The following is a 27,632-nucleotide window of genomic DNA, read 5'->3' on the forward strand; positions in this document are numbered from 1 at the left end:
AGGAAGACAAATGTTGGACCCAAGGCTTGTCTGGCAAGCAAAGCCTACCTACTGCCCCAGCTGGGGCCCGAGTCTGAAGTAAGCACCCCAGGAGGGTAGATTCAGGGATTGGTTGCTGACCGTAGAGTAGGCATTACTGGGAGACTCATTTTCCTTTGGAGAAAGCCAAGAGTCAGGTTCTGTTGCACAAGAGTTACTCTGGGTGCCCTTTGTGAAAAGTGTCATCTAAAGAGCTCTGCTTTGGGAGGCAGAGAACCTAGGTTTGAATCCTAGCTTTTTACCACTCAGTCACTACCCACAAGAGCTCTGAAAAAACATTTAAGCTCCTGAGTTTGTTTCCTTATGAAAGCAGGTAAAATGAAGAGGCTGAAATAGATCTCTGAGGTACCTTTCAGTTCTAAATCCTATGATTCCTCTGATCCCCCAAACCTTCACAGGCCACTTTTCCCTCTATCTCCAAACCAGCCCATGGCCTCTGGGCACAGGATAAATCTTGTGCTCCTAGGTTAACAGATGGAGCTTCACTGACTTCTATCTCTCCCCACCTTCTAGGTTGGGCAAGACCCGGGAGCATGGATGGAACTAGGGCAAGACCAAAGCCGAAAACTTTATTCTCATAAAGACATATAAAACCTGTCCCCAGCCACTCAACAGCAATGTGCAGTTGGGCTGGGCCAAAGTAAGGACACTTCCATCTCTCCACATGTCTTGGCTCAACCCCAGAGCCCAAAGTTTCCATCCTTAAGCGTTGAGGAGGAAGGTGGTGTTCTGTGAGGGATGGAAGAGAACATCCCTCTCCACAGAGTGCGTTCTGAATCTCCCCAACACCCATCAAGGGGCATGTAGGTCACACAGCAACAGCAGCAAGGAGAAGTATCACATTCTAGTGGCCTGCAGGGATGGTCACAGAGAACAAGATCTCAGTTCCTGCAAGGAGCTATTCCATTGCCTCATATACCCTTCTCCCTAACCCAGGCCGGAGGGGCCACAACATCCTTCTCCCTCCTCTTGACAGAGCCCTAAAGCTGTGGCCTCATTCCAGAAGGGAGTCGCAGGCAGGAGGAAAGTACACTCACCAGAACAGACTGTGTGGTTCTGGGTCTTGACTGCATAAGGGCAAAGGTGACAGCATCATGAATGGAAACGAAGACGTGGCCCTTGGTAATGGAGTCTCCAAACAAGTTCCCAGACTCAAACTGGGTGATCATATTGCCTGGTGTAGGAAGGGGAGGAAATGCCATGGCCCCCAAGGGCAGACCAGCCCTGCCCCCCAGGTAGGACTGGCATTCCCCCAACCCTAGGGCCAATCCCCCACCTAGACAAAATAACTCCCTCTCCCACCCTGCCTAGAGTTGGATCCACAGTCCCACACACGCACCATGACAGCCAGCCAAATACACATTCACCTCAACCTCTTGGAAATCACGGAAAATCTACAACAGAATCAGAGCCCCCCATTCAGGAAAGGACTGACTACTGAGGCCAGACCCTCCTATGTGCCTCCCCTCTTCAACCCTCACAAACCTCAGTGGTCTCCACTGTACCTCCCATCACCCTGCCCTCAGCACCTCATTCCCCCATATTCTCCATCTTCTTAGGGTCTCACTCCCCTCTCCCCTCCTCCCCAAATCAATCAAATTCCCCTTTGACTCTGAATTGGTCTCACATTCTTCAACGTCTTGATACACACAGTATCCACAAAGTTAAGAGTCCCCAAATCCAAAATAAGGGTGTGGAAGTGGGGCTGGGGGAGGCCCAGTGTCTCCAAGGTGAGAGTGCACCCTTTGTCATTGACCACTGCATTGTCTGGCCTGTCCACACCTCCATCCTGGCAGAGAATCAGATAAAAAGCAGAGGTGACCAGAGGAGAAGGGCAAACAAGTTAGTTAATACCACACCCATAACCATGCACACACTCTTATGTCAAAGACCTACAAGAGATTTGATTTCTCAAATCTCTTTCCAGTGTGATAATTCCCTTTTCAGCACCCTCATGAGGGAGTCACAGAATCAGGAAATCTCAAGAGTTGGAAGACATCTTAGAGGCCATTCAGTCCAACCTCATACTTGGATGAGTCTGCCCTCTGCAACACACCAGATGTGAGGCCTTCCAGCCTGAGCCTGATGACCTCCAGGGAGGGAGAGCGCTAGCATCTTCAGAGCAGCTCATCCCCCATTTCTTAGGAAGTTTTTTTCTCAAGCCAAGCCTCAATTTGCTTCTCTAGAAATCCCACCCACCACTCCTGCTTCTGCTTTCTGAGAACAAAGAGAACAGGTCTAACCTCCTTCCATATGACACCCCTTCCAATTCCCATTCCCCCCATCTTCTCCAGTTCCTTCCAAAGACCCTTCTAGGGCAAGGATTCTGAATCTGGGCTCCATGAACTCCTAAGAAATCTGCTGATAGATTTCAGGGAAGTCCATGAACTTGGACTGGAAAAAATTTACATCTTGATTTTCACTAACGTCTAAGTGAAAGTTAAAATTTATTTCAATTGTGAATTTTTTTTCAATTATTCTAGCCACTCCCCAATAGATAAGCAGTTAAAGGTTATGAACAAACAGTTCTCAAAAGAAGGACAAACTCTTAACAACTACATTTCAAAAGAATGTTCCAAGTCACTAATAGTAAAATAAACGCAAATCCAAACAATCCTAAGATTTCACTTCATACCCTACAAAAAGATAATAAAAGGTATAAACAGTCAACGTGGGAAGGTAGGCACACCAGTGCCTGGCTGGTGAAATAATCTGGAATTATGCAAATAAAGTGACTAAAAAGTCCATATCCTTTGCCCAAGAGATTCCATTATATGGAATTATATGCCATTATATATGGCAAGAAGAAAGTCCCCATATACTCCAAAATACTGAGAGCAGCACGTTTTGTGATGGCAAAGAATTGGAAACAAAGTAGATGCCCATCAACTGGGGAATGTTTAAACAAATTCATGATACATGAATATAATAGAATGTGACTGTGCGGTAAGAAATGATGGATGTGGTAAGATCTGAGAAGGGTGGAAAGATCTATCTGAACTGATGCAGTCGAGCATCCCCAAAGCCTCTGTGGAGTTTATGTTTATTAAAGCTTAAGTTGCCCTGAGACATTGAGAACAATGACTACAACGATGCAAACAAGAACCACAGTTTAAAAAAAAAAGAAATAAAAAATGAACGTTGCACAGCTAATACAGAAATACATTTTTCATGACTTGACATGCATAATTGATATCACATTGCTTTCCTTCTCAATGGGTGGTAGAGGGGCGGGAGAGAATTTGGAAGTCAAAGTTTAAAAAAAAGAATATAAAAATATTAATAAAAAAACTAAATTAATTTTTTAAGTGAATGTTACAAAATTACACACGACAAGTCTAGCTGGAAAGAAGAGATATGAGAAGAAGGCACCCCACCCCCATCCCACTGCTTGGGAGGGAGGATCACAAGTGTTGGACACCGCAGAGTTTCTCAGATGGTTCTGATGTATGGATCAGCTAGCCTGACTTTCTCCATCTTTTTTTTTCCTTTTTTTGTCCTTAAAAAGTTCTATTTGTTATATGGGATGTCTCTTGGGAAGTGGGAAGGGGAAGGGAAGGGAGCCTGGGAGGAGTCATGGTGATGTAAAAGAATGAAACACATCAATAAAAATTCATTTAAAAAGTTATTTCATGCAGAGGCTTCAGCAGACAACCAAAGGAGCCCACGACCCTCAGATGGTGAAGGAACCCAGGAGTCTCTAGGAGATGTTCTCTGGGCCTCTTGCCCTCCTAGTTGCCTGACTAAAGTGGAGCACCCCTAACCCAGCGCTGCTAACCCAGTCTGGGCCTGCCCCAGACCCAGGTTGGGGGAATGATCCCTTCCCTAGCCCTGGGCCTCCACCTTCTCTTGAGGCAATGCAGACCAAGGTCACATTAGCTTTCTTGGCTGCCTCACAACTCCCACGGACCACTGGAATCCCCAGACCTCCCCCATTTCTGTCTTTGTGAAGTGACTTTGTTTTAGCCCAGGCATAAGCCTTTACATTTACCTCTTAAGTCCTTCCCCCACCCTGACAGCGCACAGAGATTCATTCACACATTCCCATTCTGAGCTCTCCATCTCAGTTCCCTCCTCCAAACCTGGACACTGGGCTCCTTGGCATTCCCGATCTCCATTTCCTCAATTTTAACATTCGTAACATTAGGTTCTGAGGACTCTAAGGGTACTTTTCGGGCAGCAGCCTGTGGAAAGACAAGACAGAAAACTTGATGTCCTAACAATTCTGTGATTTATCAAAACCAGAGGAACAAATGTCGGGGGAGCCAGTCCCAGAGCCAGGAAGGCCTACACTGGCTGCCTGATCCTCGGCAAGCCTCTTCATCTCTCTGTGCTCCCAAGCCACTCTCTAAGAGTATAAGGCAACGAACAGGTATGAGCCTGAGTGAGTAGATGAAGCGTCCTCTTTGGAAGCTCCTTATACCAAGAAAATCAAAGGTCCAGTCTCCATCCTCACTGAGTGTTTTAAATGGCCCATTAGTTCAGCCAAGTGAGAGCCTAGGGCTGCGTGTGCAGTGAGCCAAGTTCTGCTGACCTCTCTCTCTGGGCTAATGTCAGTCTATACTAAGCTTTAAAGTTTAAGTCATTATTTCCAGAGGGAATGGAGTGAGTCAAGTTAGAAAGCTAAAACAAAATGGGGACCCTGAGAAAGAGACTGGAGTAGGGAGTTTAGGATGTGTGTGATGGAGGTCTAAGTGCACAGAGGCCAGAGTGATAGAGTTATCATTATAAGGGAAGAGGGCATGTGAACACACATCTAGCAGGAGAAGGAACTTCAAAAGGCATCTAGTCCAACTCCCTTGTTTTATAGATGAGGAAAATGAGGTGCAAAGAAGTTAGAACTTGCTCGAGGTAGTAAGTGGTAGAGCTTGGATTTGAACCCAGGTCTTTTGACTCTAAATCCCATGCTCTCTCTACTACACCATGACAGTGGATTTGGAGGTCAGGGACCAGGAAAGGTCAGAGAATCAGAAATCAAAGGTGGAAGTCATGTGGTCAAGGCTAAGGGGAGGGGAATGGGGAACCAGAAGAGTCTGGGCTGAGGATAGGTCCTACCTTCTTTTGTCGCTTTTCTTCCTTCTGCAACTTCTTTGTCTTCAGTGCTTGCTTCTTGGTCAATTTCTTCTTCTTGGCAATGAGGTGGTCCACATCCAGACCAATCTGCAGGCAGAGAGGAACGTGTGGGCATGGGGTGGGAGGGTGGCAGGCACCGGGAGCCCTGTCCTGTGGGCTCCGCACCTCACATCCTGGGAGATGTGTGCTTGGGTATGTGGAAGGCTCCCTCTTTCCATATGTGATCTCCCAATCCTGCCCCATCTCACCTTCTCCTTGAGGGCCTGCCTGTAGAACTCAGCGTTGGCAAAGTACAAGGTGGACGAACAGCTGAAAATCTTGACTCCGGGGACTTCCTTGGCCTGGAACCCAAACAGAAGAGTGGCTGGATGGAAAGAGATGGCCCTGGTATCCTGAGCACCCAGTTCTTCTCCTTCATGTGCTCAGCCACTCCCATGGTGCCAAGTAGCCATGACTCCCAACCCTGCCTGCATCTCCATCTACCCCTGATTGCTCTCCTCATCACCAGTCCTACCACTTAAGAATATCAGACCTAGAACCAGGAGGGAACTTAAGAGATCATCTAGTCCAACAAGTGATTTGTCCAACTTAAAACAGCTGGTCAGTCAAGCCAGAATTGGAACATGTGTCCTTAGACTCCAGCTCTTTCTACCCCTGCGACAACTGCCTGCTTCAGCCTGGGTGCCTGCCAGCATCCTCTCCATCACGCTGGCTCAAATCCTCCCAAGTTATCCTGGACTTTTCCCTCTTCTTCACATCCAATCAATTGTGAGACCTTTTCAGGTTCACCTTCCCAGGGTCTTCTAAATCCGCCCCCTTCTCCCCTCCCACTGGTACCACATAGTTCTTCTTGCCCGGCCCACTTTGATAGCCTTTAAACTGGTCTGTCCCCTCCAGGCTCTCCCTTTTCTAAGCCATCTTTCCATAGTTTCCAAACTATCAGAACAACTCTGACCATACCATTCTCCTGCTCAAAAACCTTCAGTGGCTCACTATTACTTATGGGATAAAATACTAACTCTGAAAACTGGCCTTCAAGGGCCTTCACAGCCTGGCTCCCACCAATCCTTCCAGCCTTGTCTCTCCCAGCCTGCACATGTTGCCTCTGCTTTGGCCAGATCACTCTCCTCATTATCTACCCACCCTCAGCTAGGATGCGTTCATTCCTTTCTTCCTCCTAATGAATCTTTCTGTCCTTCAAGGTGCACCTCAATCACACCTCCCCAGTGAAATCTCCCCTGGGCCTTGCAGTTCACAGTGACTCTCCCCTTCTGAGTTCCTTTAGAATCTGAAGCCTGCCCGAACAACCCATGAGGTCCTCAAGGATAAGGCCTGCTTCTCCCAGGTCTGCCTCCCACATCATCTTCATCATCATCATCTGAGTTAACATTTCTACAGCACCTACTATGTGCCAGGCACTAGGCTAAAGACTCTGTAATCATCTTGTCTGATCCTCACAACCACCCTGGGAGGTAGTGATACTATGGTTCCCGTTTTACAGATGAGGAAACTGAGGCAAACAGGTTAAGTGACTTGCCCAGAGTCACACAGCTAAGAAGCGTCTGAGGTTGGATTTGAGCGCAGCTCTTCCTGACTCCAGGCTCAGTGTTCTATCCACTGGGCCACCAGCTGCCTCAAGACTGGACACAAAACTGGTGCCAATAAATGCTTGCTGGATGGACAGCTGGGCAGGCAGATGAGTGGATGGACTGGTAGTCCCGAGCAGAAGATTGGTAGGTGGGTGGAGACAAGGATGAGTAGGAGTGCTGGTAACTGGACAGATGGGTGAATTGATGGATGTGTGAAGGAAGTTAGGGAAGAGAGGCAGGGGTCAGAAGATAAACTGAGGGGAAACCGCCCCCAAAGCAAACATGATTCCCAAAACAAGGTTGTGGGAAGGCCGGATATCAGATGTGCCCATCTGATGTGCGCATAGCTCAACTCTGGCTCCCAAAAGCCCTACCCCACACATGATGTGCCTCCATCTGAGGGTACAAAGGAAAAGCAGTCTCCTCCACAGAAAGCACACTCCCAACCTGTTTCCTCTCTCCTCCCTGTCCTTCCCCCACCTTTTCCCACCCTCCACTCTCATCGGTCTCTCCTTGCCATCACAGGGTCCCCAGGACCCCCTGCTCAGAATTCTGGTAGAAAGTGCTCCCTCTCCTTCTCGGGTCAGGAAGCCAGTCTTCTTTCCCAGCAGCCCCTGCTCTAAGATGCTGTGCCTCCAGTCCAGATCACCATTCTGGATTTTCTCTCTCCAGGCCCCATGGCTGGGGCCAGGTTGGTAATTCATGGGAACATCCCAACTTCTCTGGGTCTGTTTTCTCATTCGCTACAAATGCTCACCCTCCCCCTCTCACAGACACTTTAAAGTGCTACTAGTGGGAACGATTATTTCTCCTGCTAATGACGGTCACCTCCCACACTGTCCTCTTTGACAGTGCCTCCCCCCCCATGTTTACACCCACTGGTTATCTCCATGAAAATGGCGCTTTTCATTTCTCCAGCAACTTAGCCTTTGCAAAGGGGTTTCCTCAAAACCATCCCAAGAGGCACAGAGGTGGAAGCATGATCGGCCCCATCTGCAGAAAAGGAAACTCAAGAGATGGGAAGTACCTTAGCCAAAGCAACCCAGCAAATAAGTGACAGGGCCAACATTCATGTCTGTCTCCTGACTGCAGTCCATCCTCTTCTCCACTGCTATACACTGTCGCTCACCACATTTATCAGAGAAAGCTCCCTGTCCTAGACTCCTGCCACCTTTGAGGAAGAACAAACTACTCCCCACAGGGCCCCAGAAGATACTGGGGCTCCTCTGCCCCTGGGCCCACCCCTGGCCCTTCCCAGATCACCTCCTTGTACTGAGTCACATCTCTGTAAATGTCCGTGTCCGACACCTGCCCAAGGATAGAGTAGCGGGGCCTATGAGGGAGATGACAGGGAGAGACAGAAATGAGGAGATACCAAGAAAGACATAGCTATCAGACTCTGCAGGAACTCCTCATTCCACCCCCCCCACCCCCCACCCCTGCCCCGACACACGCACGCACTTGAGTGCCTGGGACACCCTTAGCACTGGATTCTGCTGGGGAAGGGGATGTGGAGTGACTAGGAGAGGACAAGGACTGTAGCACTGCCCACCCCACCACTCACAGCTGAGTGCGGAAGATGACAGAGAGCAGGGAAAAGGCCACAGCAACAGCCAGACCAAGGTCCAGGTTCAAAAGGACAGTGGCCACAAAGGTCACCAGCCAGATCATCTGTGGGGAAGGAAGTCAGGAGGTCAGGAAGCTCCCTCCTCTCACCTATCCCTCGCCTCACCACCTCATTCCCCTTCTTTCCCCCTCTACCCCCCCCAACTCTTCCCCTCTTCCTTCTTCTGTCCTTCCCTTCCTGTCCTACTTCCCAGCTTGCCCTCATACCTTCTCCTTCCCACACCGCCTCGCCTCCTTCCCCATCCCCTCACCAGGTCCACCCGGTTTGCCTTCCAAAGATAGCAGATATCGGAAAACTGGATGAACATGCCCTTGAGGTTGACGATGATGATAGAAGCCAGGATGGCCTGGATGGGGGGTAGGAAGAAGGGGAAGGCGATGGAGGCTTAGCCCAGGCAATTCAGGCAGCCACACTAGCCCTTGCCTCAGCCCCACCCAGGCCCTCAGAAACCCCAAAGCTGATTCCACCATGCCAGAATCCAACTCCCAAGTCCCCACTCCGGAGGGAGGGCCAAGGAATGAGACTTACTTTGGGAAGGTCATAAAAAAGTTCCCCCAGTTTGACAATGACAATCAGGATGAGGAGGGAGGAGATGGCCCCAGCAATCTGAGCATGGGTGAGAAGGGTGGAGATGAGACACCTCAAATCTTCCTCTCATGACTTTCTCAACTAGCTAGACAATTCCCCCACACCTTGCATGGCACCCCACATCCTTCTAATATCTGTGTGTTCTCCCTCCACCCCAACTTGTCCTTTTTTCCCAAATTTCATCTTTTTAAATTAATGATAATTTCTTTTCTCTCCCTCCAACCCCCAACCCTCCAAAAAGCAAAAACAAAATCCTTCTGATAAACATGCACAGACAAGCAAAACAAATCCCCACGTTGGTCATGTTCCACCTGTCTCTTCCAAGTTCCCCTGGCATCCTTCCCATGCCCTCCACGTTTCTCCCACCTGTATCACCCATGTCTCCTTATTCCCACTCTGCCCAACACGTTCCCTTATTACCTGTGTGTTCCCCCCTGAACCTTCTTGCACCAAGCTTCGGGACATGGAACAGCTTATAGGGAAACACTGAAAAAAACTGCCAATGAAGTTACTGAGGCCGAGAGCAATGAGTTCCTAGGGAGATGGGGGGAGGGGAGGTTATTAGATTCAACAGCAATTCCCACTGAGATCAACCCTTCCACCCAGGATCACCCCCTATTATCTGGGCCTCCCCAGCCAATGTGCTCTTCAAGTCACACGGAGTGGGCTCCCCAACCTTGGACAGGCTCCCAGTTCCCCTGACCCCAACCAACCCCCTGCGCCATGACGCACCTGGTTATTATCCACCGAATAACCATGTTTTATTCCAAAGATCTTGCCAAGGGAGATGGCAATGGCGAAACCAACCACAGCGATGGCGAATGCATTCCCCACGATCTTTCCAAAGAGGTGGTGGTCGGGCAACCGAGGAGGCTCCAGTCTTGGGGGAGGGAGGCACAGGACCTTCAATCCTCAGGCCTTTTCTGTCCCCAAACCACTAACCCACAAACCAAACCCGAGGGAGGCAGAGCTGAGGACAGGATGTTTCTCTACTTTATCCCCACAGCCAGCTTTGGTCTGTAGCACCACGGAGGAAAGAAGGAAGAGGGCAAGCCCAGGGCTATGGGAAAATCCGCCCAGGGCCCCTGCTGGTCCCTCACCCTGCAGGGATGTCACCCACGATGCCCACCCCAAACTTGTCATTCAGGCCGACTCCGTAAGAGATCGCTGTGGCTCCGATGAGCTGGAAGGGAGGGAAGGGGCAAGAAGCCACATCAGAACATCATGGATCCAGAAGGGGAAGGGATCGAAAGGCCATCCAGTCCTACCCCCTCATTTCACAGTTGAGGAAATGGGGGCCCGGGGAAGCTAAGTGACTGGCCCAAGGTCCCATGAGCAGACAAACTCAGCGGTGGGATTTGAACCCAGGTCCTGAGCCCAGAGTGAACATTCTTTCTACTGCCTCACACTGCCTCTATCACATCAGTGTGGAGTCCCCCTTCCTCCTCTGGTGGGGGGGTCCTAGATCTCCAGGTCCACAGCCCTGTCCTATGTTCTCCAGATGAGGCTTCTTCTCTCTCACAGCCCCACCCCCTACCCCAAACCATGCTCAGGGTGAAAATAAATCCTCACGATCACTCCCATTTCTAGTGTGCTTGAAGACTTACAATGTAATTTCCTCATAAGAATTCCTAAAGGTGAGCATTGTATTGCTCACATTTTACAAATGAGAACAAAGGTCAGGGAGAGAAAGTGACTTGCCCAAAGACAAGGCAGCAGTGAGGAGGAGGTACAGCTACTTCATCAGAGCCAGGATTTGAACCCGGATCATCTGACTCTCAATCCATGCCTCTGCATCCTGCTCTCCCTCATCCACACCCCCAGAGCCCCCCATTCCCTAAAGACCTTTGTGAGTATGGGTAAAGATATAGTGCCTCCTCCCTGCGCCCCCATACCATGATGAGTTCACTTGGAATAGGCATGGGCAGCCTCTGGCCCAGTTTCTGGTTTATTATCTTCACAGCCAAGAGCAGGATCGAAGCTATCAAAGCAGTGACTACGGTGCCCACGTTGCTTTTTGGCAACTTCCAGATGATGTCCAACACTATCTGTGGGACACAGTGGGGGCATGAAGGGTACCCCAGAGCCCAGGGACTTCCCTCCTGTTCCCTCCCAGGCCTCTTCCCATATCCTGGACCCCAGGCTCCCTGGATCCCTCCCAGTGACTTACATAGATCTGAGACAGGGGCCCCGAGTAGTCTTTAGTATTGAGGCCAAACACATGCTTGAGCTGGGACACAAGCACCTGGATAGAGGCCGCCGTGGTATAGCCACGAACCAGTGGTTCTGACAGGTAGGTCACCACAAAGCCAAACTGTAAGAGGCCCATTCCTACCTAGGTACAGAAAGACAAATGAGCAAGGGATGAAGGGGTGGTTAAGGGGACAGACAGATAGACCAACTGTCAGCGGACAGTAAGGAGCATGGATACACAGTTAGAGAGTCACAAGTCCATAACCAATGATCAGGGCTTTGACAGACAAGTGGAAAATCTTGGGGAGGAATGGGCACATGAAAAGGAAGGGAAGGTTAAAGAGTCAGGCAATGGAGACAAGAGGAGCAGGTAAACAGAAGGTTCCATCCAACTTCACCTGGAAAGCACCAACTAGAAGGCTCAGGGCTGAGGCCACTTTCACACGTTCAGCATCTCTGGCTGTCATATCTACTGTATCATTTCCAGGGACCAGGAAAGCATCATTGGGAACCAGGGCTTCAGTCACACTGCCCACCATAACCGATATAACCGCAAAGGTCCCTGCAAGACCAGAAACTACAATGGGACTGTCATCACAGGAATCCTAGTGGCTACACTTCAGGCTCTGGAAACCCACAGCCAGAGATGCCAGCAGAGGGACACAGTAAAAGAGAGAGTTAAAGCACGGCAGGCAGATAAGAGAAGTACTCATAATCACCTCTCTCTTCACTCTTTGTCTCATGTGTGAGCCTCATCACCCACCACAAACCCCAAAGGCATGGCCTAAGGCCTGCTCCCACAGTCCTCCCCACAATGTGCTCCCTTGGGGCCATGGAGTAGGAAGAGCTCATTACTGACTAGAAGGAGAGCGATGGTCCTTTCAGGGTTGGGAGACCCCACTTACCCACAGAAATGTGCCGTGAGGTACCGAACAAAAAGTAGACAAAGATGGGGTAGAAAGAGCTATAGAGGCCAAAGACAGGGGGCAGCCCAGCTAGGAGGGCATAGGCTAGTCCTGGGGAGGGCGAGAAGAACATCACTGTCAGCCCCATCTCCACCCACCTACAACCCAGGCCCCAGCACACTGCCAGTCCCTCCCTCCACCTCCACCTGCATCCCAGGATTATGATCCCTTCACACTGTCAACCCTTTCTTCCACCTCCAGAGCCCTAGGAAGCTCACAACCCAATGGGACTAAAGCTACCAAGCCATCCGCCCACCCCAACTCGCCCTGTGGTAGCTGTACAATGCCCACGCTGAGGCCAGACAGCAGGTCCCCCAGGAGAAACTCGCGTGCTGGGTACTTGGGCAGCCAGCTCAGGATGGGCAGGAAGCGGCATAGGGTAGCCCAGGCTATGGCTTTTGAACACCTGTCAGGAAGAAATGAGTTCAGGATGAAGGTGGAGTCACTGCCTTTCCCCATTCCTTCACCACTAGCTCTGGGTTTCCCCTAGATAGCATGGACAGAAAAATGAACACTTGAGGGCAGAGACCATTGGTCAGATGGAAAATTAAGGGCATGGTTGGAGAGATAAGTGGATGAATGGTAAGGATAACAGACGGATGAGAGATGGACAACCAGCAGGTAGACAGTCAGAGGGAACAGAGAGATAGACTTGGTTTCCCTAGGTAGGAGGCAGACACCTGGCACATGGTACCACTCCCTCCCCTGAGCCCCATCCCTCTCCAACCTGGGTAAAGTACGCCATCGGGAAGGCTTTGGGCTCTGGCTCCTCTGTCCCGTCTCCTCCAGCTCCTGCTCATTCAGTACCCGCCTGTCCACACGATAGTCATACTGCAGGGGACCCAGCTCCACCTCCGGCTTCTCCATTGACAGGTCCTGAGAAGCCAATAAGGCCTGTGTGTCCCTAGGCCTGGGGTCAAAGGTAAAAGGATGATATAATAAAAACAATGTTTACCATTTCTTACAGTACAGCACTAAAAAATGAGGAGTACAAAGAAGCATGAGAAGGCTTATGTGAACTGATGCAAAGTAAAGTGTGCAGAACTAAGAAAGAAATATACACAATGTAGAAGAAAGAATACACGCCCACCCTGAATGCCAGGACACCGTAATGACCGAGCCTGGCCCCCAGCGATGAGCTCCAAGAAGGCGTCTCTCCTCTTCTCTTCCCTCCCCCTCCCCAAGGTCTCTACTTTTCTTTGCAGAAAGAGGCGGGGGGCACAGATAAGGAACACTCTATGGGATGATATCACACTTTTCTGATGTGGTGGCTTGGCTGTTTGTCTCTGTTTTATTCTTTCTTATAAGGGAAGACTCACTAGGAGGGGAAGAGAAAGGAAGGTGAAGCATATGATGGAAAATGTAAAAGGGGATGTAAAAACAAAAGACATCAATAAAACTCATCTTAAAATAATTCACTCTAAGGTGGACAAAGTCCTTTAAACCCACAAAGTGAGCTAAGGGCAGGTAATGTTTAGTTTTTATCTCCAGCACAGGCCAAAGTATGGTGCCCTTCACAGAGGAGGCAGCTGATAAATGCTTATTAAGTGGAACTCAATTTCCCTTGAGGGAGGGTGGTTAAAGATTACATTACCATTTTGAAGATGAGGAAACAGAGGCTCTGGAAGGTAAGTGACTTTGCCAGGTTGACAGACCTAACAAGAAAAGAGCTAGGACTAGAATCGAGGTCTCCTGAATGCAAAACGAAGGGTCTGGGCAGCTGGTAGTGCAGGACACGGAGTGCCTGCTGGGCCCAGTCAGGAAGACTTGATTCAAATCAGGCCTCAGACACTCACTGTGACCCTGGGCAAGTCATTTAACTTCTGCTGCCTCAGTTCCCTTATCTGTTAAAAAAAAAAAAAAAGGATAACAATCACATTTACCTTGAAAGGTATTTGTGAGAATACAGGGCTCTGTAACCCCCTGGAGTGCTACAGAAATGCTAGCTGGTATTATTATTATTATTATACCATCAGATTACAGTCTCACGAGGGGCAGGGGAAGAGTGCTCAGTCAGCAGTGATCAAGCCCTTCCCCCTCCACCCTCACCCAATGCCAAGTGCCTCTCTTGCAGAGCCTCAGAAACACAATCACTGCCTTTAACACCAGCCCTTCCTCCCAGGCCCTGTCAGGGAGAACCCCAGCTGACCCCAGTGGTGTAACCTCCAGACTTCCCTCCCAGCCATCCCACCCTCCCCCCTTTTCCTTGGCCTAGTTCAGACACGAACTTTGGCTAGGATAGAACAAAGTCCTCTACAGACAGTGGGATGAGCTGCTTCTGTGAACCCCTGACCCACAGTGGGGCACACCCCTTCTTCCCCACTTTCTCCAAGCTTAGCTGAGTCCCTCAACTGCTTTTTGTCAGCCATGCTCCATAATCTTCTGCCCCATAGTCCCATCTCTCAATTCCTATCCCCCAGACCCCAAATGCCAACTGAGCCCTCTTCTCAGCCATGTCTCTCAATTTTTCCCCTCTCCTCCCAGGTACTGTAAGCCCACATACCCAGCCTTGTGCCCAGTCTTCAGCTGTGTCCCAAGTCTTCTTAAAAGACCTCCACTCCCAGACACTGACCACACAGGGGCTATGCCCCATCTCTAATCCAAGTATGCACGCTTGGGGAAAGGAGTACGCAGCCCCATTAGCAGAACCTAGACCATAGGAACCCAGCATCCTCTTCTGTGCCCAGACCTTTAAAGAAGGCAAGGACCCAAAGAGGAAGAACTGATGCAGCTGTCTGCCACTCAGGAGGCTTTCCCTACCCACACCCTGGATAGGTGAGCAAAAGAACCCCAAGAGCATTGTCTCCTTCTTACCCTGAGCCTAAGTCTGAGCTCTAAGGAGGGTATGTGACGTAGGTAGGATGCCACGTCCATAGGAACTGGTGCCCAACATAGATTAGGGGAAGGTGGAGCATAGGCCCCATCTCACCTGAGAAGGGGAGGTCCTGCTGGATGATCTTGGCACAGAGGCTGAGCTCAGGCTCACAGAGACTGCAAAGGCTCTACGATCACGCCTCTCAGCAGCTGAGAGGAAGGTCCCGGGAGAGATCTTTGAATCCCTCGTCCCAACCCCTGCTAGGTGAGTCACTCTCATTCTTAAAGGGCCCCTGCTACTAAGAGCCCCAGGCCCCTTGACCATGCCCCAACTCAGGTGGAAGAGGTGAGCAAAGAGAGACATAGATCTCTCCCTTTCTCACTCCTCTCCCATGTTAACAAATCTTTGGGACCAAATGGAGCAAATATGCATCGAGTTCCTTTACAGAAAGGGGTCATCTTGCCTGAACGACTGCATAACCTCCTAGCTGGTCTGCCCACCTCTAATCTCTCCCCTCCAATCCATTGTGGACAGCCTGCCAAAGCCACCTTCCTGACCTCATCACTTCCATATTCAATGACCTTCAGTGGTTCCCTTCTACCTACAAGATAAAACCCAAAGTCCTCAGTCAAGCAGTCAAGACTTCACAAAGGTACCAAGTCACCTCTCCATCTTTGCTTCACACCATTTTCCATCATGCTTTTTACACAAACTGGACTCCCCACCCCTACAAACCCCACTCTCTAAACCTGGAACATCCTGGGTCCCCCCAGTCATCAGCCATGCACTCAGGAATCCAAGAACACACAGGTGCCAAGGAGAGTCTGAATGCTCATTTCCCCCGATTCCACTCCACTCCATGACAAGGGGAAGGAAAGTTGTGTCTCCTGCCAGGAAGCTTACCAAACCTGCACCAAGAAAGATGAGAGAAGCAGCCACAGCAACACCTGGAGCCCTCAAACCACCTGGCTGTCCCTGGTGTTCAGACTGGGAGGAATTGGAACGAGGAGCAAGGGAAGAATACTCTTCCTATACAAGAAAGACTGGGGGGGGGCAGTGATGTGGGGAGCAAGGTTTGTTTGGAGGCGGAGATTTCCTGAAGGTTAAGGGCTGGGAAAGGCCTGACACGCAGATCCCTATTAGAGATACCCAGACCTGCCAGGCTTCAACTATCAAAAACTTTTATCAGGCATCGTCGCTATCACTCCCTGACTTATAATTAGCCATTTGGGATTAAGGTTCCCCAGAGAATACAAGAACGGGGAGAAAGAGGAAATATCGCCTCCTACTAAGTGACTCACATTAGGTGTTTAAGGGCCCAGAGCCTTCTCACAGACCAAGCCCAGCTGGGGGGATAGAAGGTGGAGAGTAGCCTGGGTTCCACCCTTCAGTGTCTCCCACTGCTACTTCTCTAGCCTAACGATAAATCTTTGGGGGCCCCACCCCCACCCATCCTCAATTAAAGAGGGAAGGATGAAAGAAGAATGGAGCGGGGAGCAGAACCAGGATGGATCCCTTCCTTTGGTCTTCATCCTCCCCGTCACTGGCCTCTTCAGCCTTCCTCACTCTCAGTCCCTTCGGATGTCCCACTTCCTTCAATCGCCCCTGGCCTCAGCTGCCAAAGTCTGGCCCACTAAAACTTCAACCGGATTCAACAAAAACGGATTAAGGCTGCATATTAACATCCTGCATGTGCTGCCCTGGGGAATGTAAAAGACAAGGGACCCTGCCCCCAAGGGAGGCAGGTTCTACTCTGGCAGGGAAATGTGTTCCATCTGCCCAAAGGTGAGGACGAGAAGAAAGTACATCCCAGACAAGAGCGCCACAGGAGACAGCAGGTAAGGTTAGGGCACAGCTAAGAACCAGTCTGGCTGGGAAGTTAAGAGTGAATGATAGGGGGCTGGCTCGCTCAAGGGCTCCCGGAATGTAGAAAAGACACTTTCAAGTTTAATCTGCATTGCTAACATTTTTCTCCATCACTTTGTCAAGTCTAGAAAAAAAGGAGGTGGGCACCTATATCTGGTGTTACACAGCTCTGGGCTGACAAAAGGAAAAGTTCAAATCAGTCTACTGGTGGCTAAGTTCTGTTATTTAACCTATTTGAGAGGTTGAGTAATTGGGACAAGATGATATGGGGAAGAATATGTTAACTTTGGGGTCTCAGGAATTATTCCAATGGGGATGTTTTCTCTGTACTTTAATCTCATCAGAGTATCCTGGCGGGGCAAAAGATCTTTAAGACAGTGGGGGTTTCCTTCAAGATAGAATCAGTGGGCTCACCTTACTATTGGAAAAAAATACAGACTGAGGGTCTGTCTATACAAAATCCTGTGGCTGTTTCTTTGACCTCTAAGATTACTTTTTTTTTTTCTGGAGAAAAGATGTTTCTTCCAAATCAACAGTACACAAGTTTGATCCACTTCCTCTCCAACTTCACTGGGGCCGTCATAGCTATTCTATTTTCAATGATTTGAAAACCGGTTGTGTGAAAAATGGATGATACTTGTTCTTCTTGTCTGCTTGCCCAGAGGGCAGAACTAGGCACAGAGTGTCCAAGTGGCAGAGAGGCAGACTTGAGCTTAGGCAAAGCCTCCTCAAAAGCAGGCCTGTACAAAAGTGAAATGACTGAATTACCCACCACTGGAAAGCTTCCAGCTCACGCACAAATTCGGAATAGAAAGTCTCCACACCTTGAAGATTTCTGTGAAAGCTAAGCTAGCCAGGTAGGCAGGCAGACAGATGTAGACTGGGTGGGGGATGGCGGATAGAGCACCATTAAATGCTTACTTCCTGCCAAGTCCTAGAGATACAAACACAGGGAGGCAAGACAGTTCCTGCCCTCAAGGAATTTAAATTGTAACATACCAATTGAACTTGGAAGCTGGGGAGGGGAAGGCAAGGGAAGGTAAGTATGTGAAATCCTGCTCTAAGAAGAAGATAGGGCAAAATCTTACCTATCAGAATCGAGGCAGTGTCTAGGTTGCTGCTGTCTGAGTAGAGACAACATGACAAGGAGTAGGCCAAGGGGTTGCATGGAAACCTAAGATAAGGACTCTGCATTTTATCCTAAAGACTTCTAATACTGCATTAGAAAGATTATTTTGGCAAATATGTGAAGGATTGGAAAGAGGAGGCAGAGAGCCCAGTTAGGAAGTTATTAGTGTAGTCCACATAAGAGGTGAATAAGGGGGCAGCTAGGTTGGCAGAGTGAGTAGAGCACCGGCCCTGGAGTCAGGAGCCTCAGACACTCGACACACTAGCTGTGTGACCTTGGGCAAGTCACTTAACCCCAACTGCCCTGCCTTCTCCCCTCCCCCTCCCCCAAAAAAGAAGTGAATAAGGGCCCAAAACAGTAATGATGGCAATGAGTGTATAGAATGGGATGGACACAAGAGACGGTGGATGATACAAGAGAACGAACCTGGAAGGGGAAGAAGACAAAGAAATGGGAGAATCAAAGATGACTTAAGTTTCTAACGAAGCTGGTACCATCAAGAAAAACAAGAACATTTTTGAAGAAGGCTGGGTTTGGTGGAGAAGGATGATGAGCTCAATTTGGCATGCACTGAGTTAAATATCAAGAGGGAAACATTTTTAAAATTGGTGATATAAAGCTGAAGTTCTAGAGTTCACGGCACAGTGGACAGTCAGGAGGTCAAGAAGACTCATCTTCATGAGTTCAGATCTGGCCTCAGGCACTGACTAGCTGTGTGACCCTGGGAAAGTCACTGAACCCTGTTTGCCTCAGTTTCCTCATCTGTCACATGACCTAGAGAAGGAAACGGCAAACTACTCCAGCATCTTTGCCAAGAAAATCCCAAATGGGGTCATGGAGAGTGGAACTGAACAACAATCTAGAGTTCATAACCTAGCTCCAGCCCACCTTTCCAGTCTTCTTACACCTGAGCTCTGACTCTTCAATCCAGTAACTCTTGCTGTTCCACAACCTAGACACTCCATCCCTCAGTTCTGGGCAATTTCTCTAGCTGTCCCCCATGTGTAAAATGTTCCCCCTCCGCACCTCTGCCTCCTGACGTCCCTAACTTCCTTCAAGTCCCAGGTAAAATCTCGTCTTCTAGATGGGATTCTAGAAAGACTTCTTGGGAGTCTTTCCAATTCCTCTTACTCAAATGCCCTCCCTTTGTTAATTATTTCTTATTTATCCTGCACAGGGCTTGTTTATGCATATTTGTTTGCTTTTTGCTCCCCGGCTAGATTGTAAGCTTTTTGAGGACAGGACTGTCTTTTGCTTCTCTTTGTAGCCCCAGTACTTCACATGATGCATTTCACATAGTAAGTTTTTAATAAATGCTTATTGACTGACTAGATTGCAGACAGTTAATAAATAACTGGATACAGAGGGATAAGAGTCATTAGCATAGACTTCACAACTTGAGCCATGGGAGCTGATGGACCCACCAAGTGAGAGAACACAGAAAGAAAAGAAGGGGCTCAGGACAAAAGTCTGGTGGGACACCTGGAAGGCAAGAGACGGATGATCAACCAGCAAAGGAAATAGAGAAGGAATGGTCTGACAGAAAAGGGGGTAATCAGGAGACAGCAGCATCAAAGGAAGCCAACTTAGGAGAAAGTACCTAGGGGAAGGGGATGACAAAAGTTTAACAGCCCCTGTCCTCCAGGAGCATACATCCTTACATGGGAGACCACACACAAATGTCTGGCATGTAGAAGTAACAGAAACAAGGTGACCTTGGGGGAGAAGGCAAGAGCAACTGGGAGGACCAGCAAAGGCTTCACACAGAAAGTAGCCCTTAAGCTGAGTCTTGAAAGAAACCAGGGATTCCATGAGTCAGAGAGGAGGAGGGAGTGCATTCCAGGCACTGGTCTGGGAGGCAGCAGGAGAGGGAACCAGAGTTCTGTAGAAGCCTATGCCAATATAGAGACAAGAAATGGGAGATGGAGAAGTCTGTATGTGTGGAAAAGCGAGGACACTCTGGATGAACTATAGAGGGAATCAATATGTAAAAAGGTAGAAAAGCTAGGTTAGGAAGAGCTCTAAATGCCAAACACAGAAGCCAGTATTTGATCTTAGAGGCAATAGGGAGCCACTGGAGTTTACTGGGGGAGGGGTGTGTGTAACATGGTCAGAGCAATACTGTAGAGAAATCCCTTTGGCAGCTATGCAAAGGCTGGATGAGAATGGGAAAAGGCCTGAAGCAAGGAGACCAATTAGCAAGTTATTCCAGCAGTCCAGGAAGGAATGACAAGGGTCCAAACTAGGATTGTGGCCATGTGAGTAGAGGGGAGACGTGTAAGATTATTTGGAGATAGAAACAATAATATTTGGCAAGTGACTTGATATGTTTTCAAGGATCTGAAAACCAGTTGTGTGAAAAAATGAATGATACTTGTTTGGTTCTTCTGCTTGCCCAGAGGGCAGAAGTAGGTACAGTGCATCCAAGTGGCAGAGAGGCAGACTTCAGCTTAAGCAAAGCCTCCTCAAAGCAGACCTATACAAAAGTGAAATGACTGAATTACCCACCATCGGAAAGCTTCCTGTTCAAACACGGCTTTGGAATAGAAAGCTTCCAGCTCAGAGGTTTCTGTGAAAGCTAAGCTAGCTAGGAAGTCAGCCAGACAGATATAGATTATTTGGAGACAGAAACAATAATATTTGGCAACTGACTTGATCTGTGGGGTGAGGGTGGAGGAACTGAGGATGACATTGAGGTTGCAAACTAGGGCAATGGAAAGGATGGTAGTATCTTCAACAGAAAATGGGAAGAGATACGACTTTTGGAGAAAACTTTTACACATGCTGAGTATGAGATGCTTATAGGACATCCACCTTGAAGTGTCAAATAGGCAGCTGGTGAACAGAGACTAGAGCTTAGGAGAGATTTGGGTTCTGGGAGCCATCTGCATCTAAATAATAATTAAAGCCACAGGAGCTGATCTGCTCCCCAAGTGAGAAAGGATAGTTAGAAGAGGTCCCAGGAAGAGTCTTGGGCTTTACCCACAATTAGGGAGCATGACATGGATGAAAAGTCAGCAAAGGGGATTGCGAAAGGTAGGAAGAGAGGCCAGAGAAAGCAGAGCCACAAAAACCCAGAGTGGAGAGGTCTGCCTAGGAGAGGAGGATAGTTAACATCATTAAACACTACAGAGAGCTCAAGAAGGCTGAAACTCTAAAAAAGGCCATTAGATTAGGCAATCGAGAGATCACTGGTAATTTTGGAAGGTAGACTTCATAGAAGAAATGCTGTCTGGGCTGGACCTCAAAGGATAGGCAAAGAGTTCAACAGGAGATTGGGGGAAGAGGGGGGGAAGGCAGAGGGCACTCCAGGTATGGGGAATGGGATGAACAAAGACACAGAGACTGGGAAGTCTAGGACATATTAGTGTAATAGAGAAGTGTAAGTGGTCTGAGGGTAAAGTATGTGGCAAGTATACCGGGAAGTAAGGCTAGAAAGATAGGTTGGCTCTGGTGGAGCCTTGAATGCCAGACCAAAGACTGAATTTTATCCTACAGGCAACAGGGAATCACTGAAACTTTCTGACCAGAAGAGTAATGTGTTCAGACCAGTGAATGATGAGGAAGATGCCTCTGGCACCTTGTACAGGATGGACTGAAGAGGGAAAGAAGATATTGGGAGAGAGTCCCAGCAAGAAGTAAGGAGCTCATGATGATCGTAATAGCTTCCCTTCCTATAGCTCTTCACAACCTCCAAATCGCTTTCCTTACCACAGGCTTATAACGACTAAGGGATTGGCGAGGAGGGGGTGAGATGGATGGTGGGAGATGAGGCAGGCACTTGAAGACATAAGACCCAGGCCCATCTTTTAACATTTAATAATGAACAGTGATTAGTTATGTGACTTTGAACAAGCCTCTTCCCCTCTTGAAGCCTCAATTTTCCCATAAGTAAAAGAGGGATAATAATGACACACTACCTACCTCATCTGGTCATTCTGAAGACAATGTTTGTGAAGGTGGTGACCTCTAGGAACATAAATTATTTGGTTGTTTTTTCAGTCATGTCTAATTTTTTCATGACCCTATTTGGGGTTTTCTTGGCAGAGGTACTGGAGTGGTCTGTCATTTCCTTCTCCAATTCATTTTACAGATGAGGAAACTGAGGCAAAAGGGTTAAGTGACTTGCCCAGAGTCACACAGCTAGTAAGTGCCTGAGGCTGGATTTGAACTCAGGACTTCCTGACTCTAGACCCAGCATTCTGCTGAGATAAAAACATTACTGTCCTGCTACCTGTCCCTAATCTCTCATCCTCAACATAAAAATGACTTAACAACTGACATTTATATAACACTTTAAAGTTTGCAATGTGATTTATACACTTTATTTCATCTGAACCTCAACAAATCCTCTGAAATATTACCCCCATTTTACAGACAGTAAGTGTGAAAGGCAGGATTTGAAACCAAGGCCAGCATTCTTTTCACTATGCCACATTCTCACCCATTTCCAAGTCCCTATTTGCTGCCCCTCCTCTCCTTCCACTCTGCTCCTGTGACCTCACTCTATCCTTTACAAAACTTGCCTTCACCCTAGAGCTCTTCCCCTGACACTCCGTCTTTCTTTGTGCGCTCATGGAAACTTGGTCTTCTCCTGAAGACATCTCATCCCTCACCATCTTCTCCATTACCAGTCACTACTTTTCTCATATCCTTCAATACTCTGAGCCAGGAAGAGAAGTGGGCATATTCCTTGCTCCCCTTCCCTGGGCCCTCACCACTACCACTCCCAGACCTCACCCCCTATTTTCTGCCCTGCTATCATCACTCAGGGACCTGTTGTTTTCTGAAGTTCATTCCATCCAGATCACTCTCTCCCATCCCTGACACTGCCATCTACCGAACTCCAGTTCACTTCCCAATCATCCCTAAATTATCTTTGGCCCCTGGTTCACAGACTTCCTCTTCTCCTGCCACTCTCTCCAGAGACTTCAACATCTACTCTGAAGACCCTTCTGACTCCCTGGGCTCTCCCTCCTTGGCTCCTCTGACATCCACTCTACGTCAGTCACCAAGAGAAATGGTCCCACTTCTGATCTCACCAGTGCCATGAAAATGGTTCAGTTTCCACGAATCTTCAACTCTGAAACTCTCCTCTTCCCATCCTTCCACTTCTGCTATTGTTTCCCTCCTCCTAAACCTGTTCTTTTGTTTCACTAGAACCTCTAATCCTTTGCTTCTTCCCTGTTCTCTCAGCTCATCACTCCTGACATGACCCCGCATTCTTCCCTTCAGTTCTCACCCTATAATTAGTCATTTCTACAAGACTCAGCCCTCTACCGTTGGGTGCTGTGCCCCTTGCCTGGTATTTCTGCCATTTGTGCCTTGCTAATCCTTAATCCTGAGTTACTCTCACCATCTGTTCCTCCCATGGTTCGGAACTCTCTAAGAGAAAATCATTAAGCTTTGCAAACTGGGTCTACCACAGACTTCTTATCTCATCAAAAACAGAGCCTCACTGCTGGACAGCAATCTTTTTATTCTTCCCTGACTGATTTTTTTTTTAATCACATCCTCTGGCATCTGACACTAATAACTACCCTTTGCTCTGAGATACTCTCTCATGTCTGGATTTTTGTGATACTGCTCTCTCTCGGCCCTCCTCCTACCCTTTCACCACTCCCCAGTTTCCTTTGCTGAATCATCATCATGTCACGCCCCTAACTGTGTATGTACCCTAAGATTTTCCACAGAAGGTACTATTCTGAACCTTTTCTTCTCTCTTCTTCCAGTGGTGGCAAATTCAAATAAAAACAAATCCCTGAAGCCTCATTTTGACTCAGAAAACCACAGATTAACATTATCTATATTGTACTATATTTTTATTTATTTTGTTAAAACACTCTGGGCTTTGGTGAGCCGTGAGTTTGACACCTCCAACATAAATTAACAATCACCACCCACCCTCCCCACACACACACACCCCTATTCTTTTCTCCTTAGTTCTGATTTCTAAGAAAGGTGGTCCTTGGCACACAGACTGCAGCCAAACAACTTGAGTTTGAGTTTTACCTCAGTAACTTCCTTCCTATATGACCTTGTAGATAGAACACTTGGTTTTATGACATCTTGAGTTCAAATCCGGCTTTCAGACACTAGCTGGGCAAGTATTTAACATCTGTCTGCCTCAGCTTCCTTTAATAGCACCTACCTCACGAGGCTGTTGTAAGGATCAAGTGAGATCTAAGCATAGTGGCATAGTGTCTGGCACATAGTAGGCAATAAATGCTTGTTCCCTTCCTTCCCCTCCCCCACCCTTAAACTCTTCTCTGGGCTTCAATTTCCTCATTTCTAAAATGAGGGTACTGGACTAGATGATCTCTAAGGTCCCTTCCAGTTCTAGATCTAAAGATCCTAGGATCTTTACCAAGCTCATCCTCTCAAGTGATCAATCAATCAACAAGCATGTATTAAGGACCCATAATATGTATGGCACTGGGCTAGACTCTGGGTATGATTTCATTTCTTCTCATTTCCTCTCCCAACCATTTCCTCGTGAGACTTCAATTTCTCCTTATCCAATGGCTCCTTCCCTGCCGCCTACAAATTCACTCGGCTTCCCCAATCTTTAAAAGAAAGCAAATGTTCATTTGACCCTGCCATCCCCTCACCCTACTACCTTCTCTTTCTTCTCCCTTTGTGAAGGTCAGCCCCCACACCTGGAATGAAGCCCATCCTAAGTGCCTCCTCTCACAAGCCCTAGCTTTCTGCAAGACTCAGGTGCAACATCCTATGTGAATGAAGCCTTTCCTCAACCCCTAACTCTTATAGCATTTTCTCCCACCTCAGATTTCTTTCTATTAACTCATCTGTGTCTATGTAGTATCCCTTCTCCCCAAATGTAAGCTCTTTGTGGGCAGGAACTGTTTACTTTTTTGTCTATGTACACCCAGTGTCTAGCCCAGTGCTTGCACACAGTAGATACTTATTAAAGAATAACGTTTCCAAAAATCGAACTGCATTCCTCCAGCGCACAGTGCTCTTTCCTCTCTTGAGCTTCTTGAGTCCTTAGAGTCTATGGCTCAACAGCGGTCCTTACCTGATTCTTCCTAGATCCTATAAGAGCTCTATCATCAGAACAGGACCCCCAGGGAGAGAAGAAGAGACTAGGTGGGCATAGCTCAGTGGCCACATCGTGATGACTCAGCTTAAAATGATTTGGTGGCTCATAGTGCTATACAGCTGGTGAGGAAACAGCTGAGACTCCCAACAAAAAACATGGGAATGGACTCTGGAGCCCAAAGACAGATCGATGATGGACCAAAGGTCCATCAAAGATAGACCCAGAGATTACAAAATCATTGAGTCCAACCTGTTCCCTGATCAGGAATCCCCTAATACCTCCCATATGGCCAAGTGGTGGCCATCTAGCCTCTGCCTGTGGCTCTCAAGTGACAGGGAACCTACCACCAATGGAGGCAGCACAGTCCACTTTGGGATAGACCCTGCAGGAATAGAAATGTGCTTCTCTGAAGCTTCCTCCCACTGATCCTAACTCTGTTCTCCAAGGCAAAGCGCTAATCTCCCTTCCACTGGACGACCCTTCAAATTCACATTTATTCACATCTCACGTATGTGCAAGGCACTGTGCTGAGAGCTGGGGGTTAGGCAGGTGATCCTGGGCGCGGGGGAGGGGCAAAGGTAATCCAGGGCAGAGCCAGGAGACACTTAAGCCTGATACAGGGGGTGGGGGGGAACCACCCTCCTGTGTCTCCTCAAGGAGACCCCATCAGCATGGGGTCCTAGAAGCACAACAGTCCGTTTTCTGTTTCTGTCCCTCTCCACCCTGCCACAAGGTTCCCCCACTACAGACAATCCATGGGAGCCTGAATCGAGGCCTGGATTGGACCTACCTCCCACATGAGATACCCCCAAATCAGGACCACAGACTTGGGGGAAAAAGGGAGGGAACCACAGGAAAGACTCAGGGGAGGAGTCTGGGAAAGCCTGGGGGGAGGAAATCAAGCGGGTGATCAAAGGTCAGGTTTAAGGTCAAAGGTCAAGGGGGGGACACCCACCCCTCTCGAAGTGGGCTGGGATCAAAGGTTAGGATGGGGAGCCAAGAAGTGGCGGGGGTCAAAGGTCAGGCCAGGGTCTGGGACTAGGGTTGGGGGTCATAAGTAGAGGTTGGGTTATCAGGGTTGAGAATCAGAGGTCAAAAATACAGAAAGCAAGATTGGGATCAGCTGGGCTCAGAGGTCTCATAATCAGTTCCGGGGAGAAGAGTAGGTAGGAATCAACTCGGGGGTCTAGAAAGCGAGGGGGGAGGGGCGGTGGCCTCGGGGGTCAAAGTTCAAGTTTAGGGTGACTCGGGCTCGCGGGTGAGAAGCCGTCACGTAGGTGTCGGAGCCTGAAAGATCAGTGCACTGGGACCCAAAGGGCCAGAGCTGCACCGGCGCCTCAGGCACCACTCACCCGGGCGGCTCCTGCGGCCCCATGGCTGGGTGGAGTCCGAGTCCAAAGGTTCAGAGAGGCCTCCGCCGGCTCGGCAGGGCTCGGCTCGGCACCGTTTCACTAGGGCTCCTCGCCGGCCACGGAGGGGGCGGAACCCGACGGGGTGCAGTGCGCGTTCCCAACGGCCAATCAGCGCACCGCATGGTGGGAGGTCTACGAATCGGAGCTCGGGTCTGGGGCGGGTCCCGTGACGTAGGTGGAAGGCGGGGCTGACTAGCGGGAGTTTTAACTCCTTCCTCTCCAGAGACCCTCTTTCCGTCAGACTCGGAAGGCGAGGGGCTGAGACGCTGGTCAGGAGTCCGGGCAACAGCTCCAGGCTCCTCCCAGCCCAGGCAGTGGTCGCTCCCGTTAGTCCCTCCTAGAGACCCGTACGGCGGAACGCCTGTGGTCCTGCCACGTGGTCCTACCGAGCACGCTTTCGACTTAGGGCAGCCACCCACATCCCTGGCTCCTTCTTAGACCCTAGTGTGAGGGTCCTTAACGTAGATACTTGTGGTCTTGACGTTTAAAAAACATTTTAAACCGTATTTCCATATATACTGGCTTTCCCTGTAATCCTATGTACTTTATTTTAGGCTTTTGGAAACATCAATGTTAGCTAGATTCCTTAGGCTTCACCAGACTGCCAGAGGTGTGGGTGGTGGGGAAGGAAGGAAGGAAGAACCCTTATGGGGCAGTTAGGTGAGACAATGGATAGAGTGCCCCGCCTGTCTTCTTGAGATCTAATCCTACCTCTGACGCTGTGTGACCCTGGGCAAGTCAATTAACCCTATTTGCCTTAGTTTTCTTATCTGTAAAATGAGCTGGAGAAGGAAGTAGCACCACTCCGGGATCTTTGCCAAGAAAACCGAAAATGGGGTCACGAAGAGTCAACACAACTGAAATGACCAAAGGACGATAAGAACCCTTGCTCGAAATCAATTATCTGGGGAGAGGAGTCAGCATTTTTGCCCAGCTCTCCCGACACACCTCCATAACAACCTAGACAAATGTGCCAGACCAAATTATTATCAGGAAAACCAAGAAAAAGTCACACACCCAGTCATTTTTTTCCAGTCCAGAACAGCTTAGGAAGACAGCCAGAGAGCAGTGGGGGGCTGACCAGGAGCCCAGTAGTGTCCAGCAGGGCTGGAAACATTCTAGCACTGAGGACTGAAAGAGAACTGAGAACACCAGAGCAGGAAGCACCACGACTGAAAAAAATTGAAGAGGACCCCTAAACTAGTACTCGGAGCAGGAATGGGTTTAGGCGTAATTGGAAAAAAATTAAAAAAGTAAACATAAAACAATAATG

The 27,632-nt window shown here is 48.8% G+C and overlaps 1 protein-coding gene across 2 annotated transcripts; it reads right to left on the minus strand.

Moving 5' to 3' along the window:
* Positions 1 to 587: 587 nt before the first annotated feature.
* Positions 588 to 26,435, minus strand: SLC26A6 (solute carrier family 26 member 6). Of its 2 annotated transcripts, none has more exons than XM_036737750.1 (21): positions 26,300 to 26,435; positions 12,802 to 12,984; positions 12,341 to 12,480; positions 12,015 to 12,125; positions 11,508 to 11,671; positions 11,087 to 11,251; positions 10,812 to 10,964; positions 10,017 to 10,099; positions 9,649 to 9,796; positions 9,337 to 9,450; positions 8,857 to 8,934; positions 8,579 to 8,674; positions 8,266 to 8,372; positions 7,965 to 8,034; positions 5,361 to 5,453; positions 5,095 to 5,199; positions 4,122 to 4,223; positions 1,667 to 1,828; positions 1,379 to 1,433; positions 1,077 to 1,213; positions 588 to 891 (listed from the first exon to the last, which is right to left on the minus strand). In XM_036737750.1, exons 1-21 carry the CDS (start codon positions 26,320 to 26,322, stop codon positions 877 to 879), a joined length of 2,304 nt encoding a protein of 767 aa, XP_036593645.1. In that variant the 5' UTR covers positions 26,323 to 26,435; the 3' UTR covers positions 588 to 876. The 2 variants fall into 2 exon arrangements, with proteins under 2 accessions (XP_036593645.1, XP_036593646.1); XM_036737751.1 differs by lacking the exon at positions 26,300 to 26,435 and adding an exon at positions 15,004 to 15,068.
* Between the last annotated feature and the right edge of the window lie 1,197 nt (positions 26,436 to 27,632).

Source organism: Trichosurus vulpecula, chromosome 9, assembly GCF_011100635.1.
Source record: "Trichosurus vulpecula isolate mTriVul1 chromosome 9, mTriVul1.pri, whole genome shotgun sequence".
NCBI lineage: Eukaryota > Metazoa > Chordata > Mammalia > Diprotodontia > Phalangeridae > Trichosurus > Trichosurus vulpecula.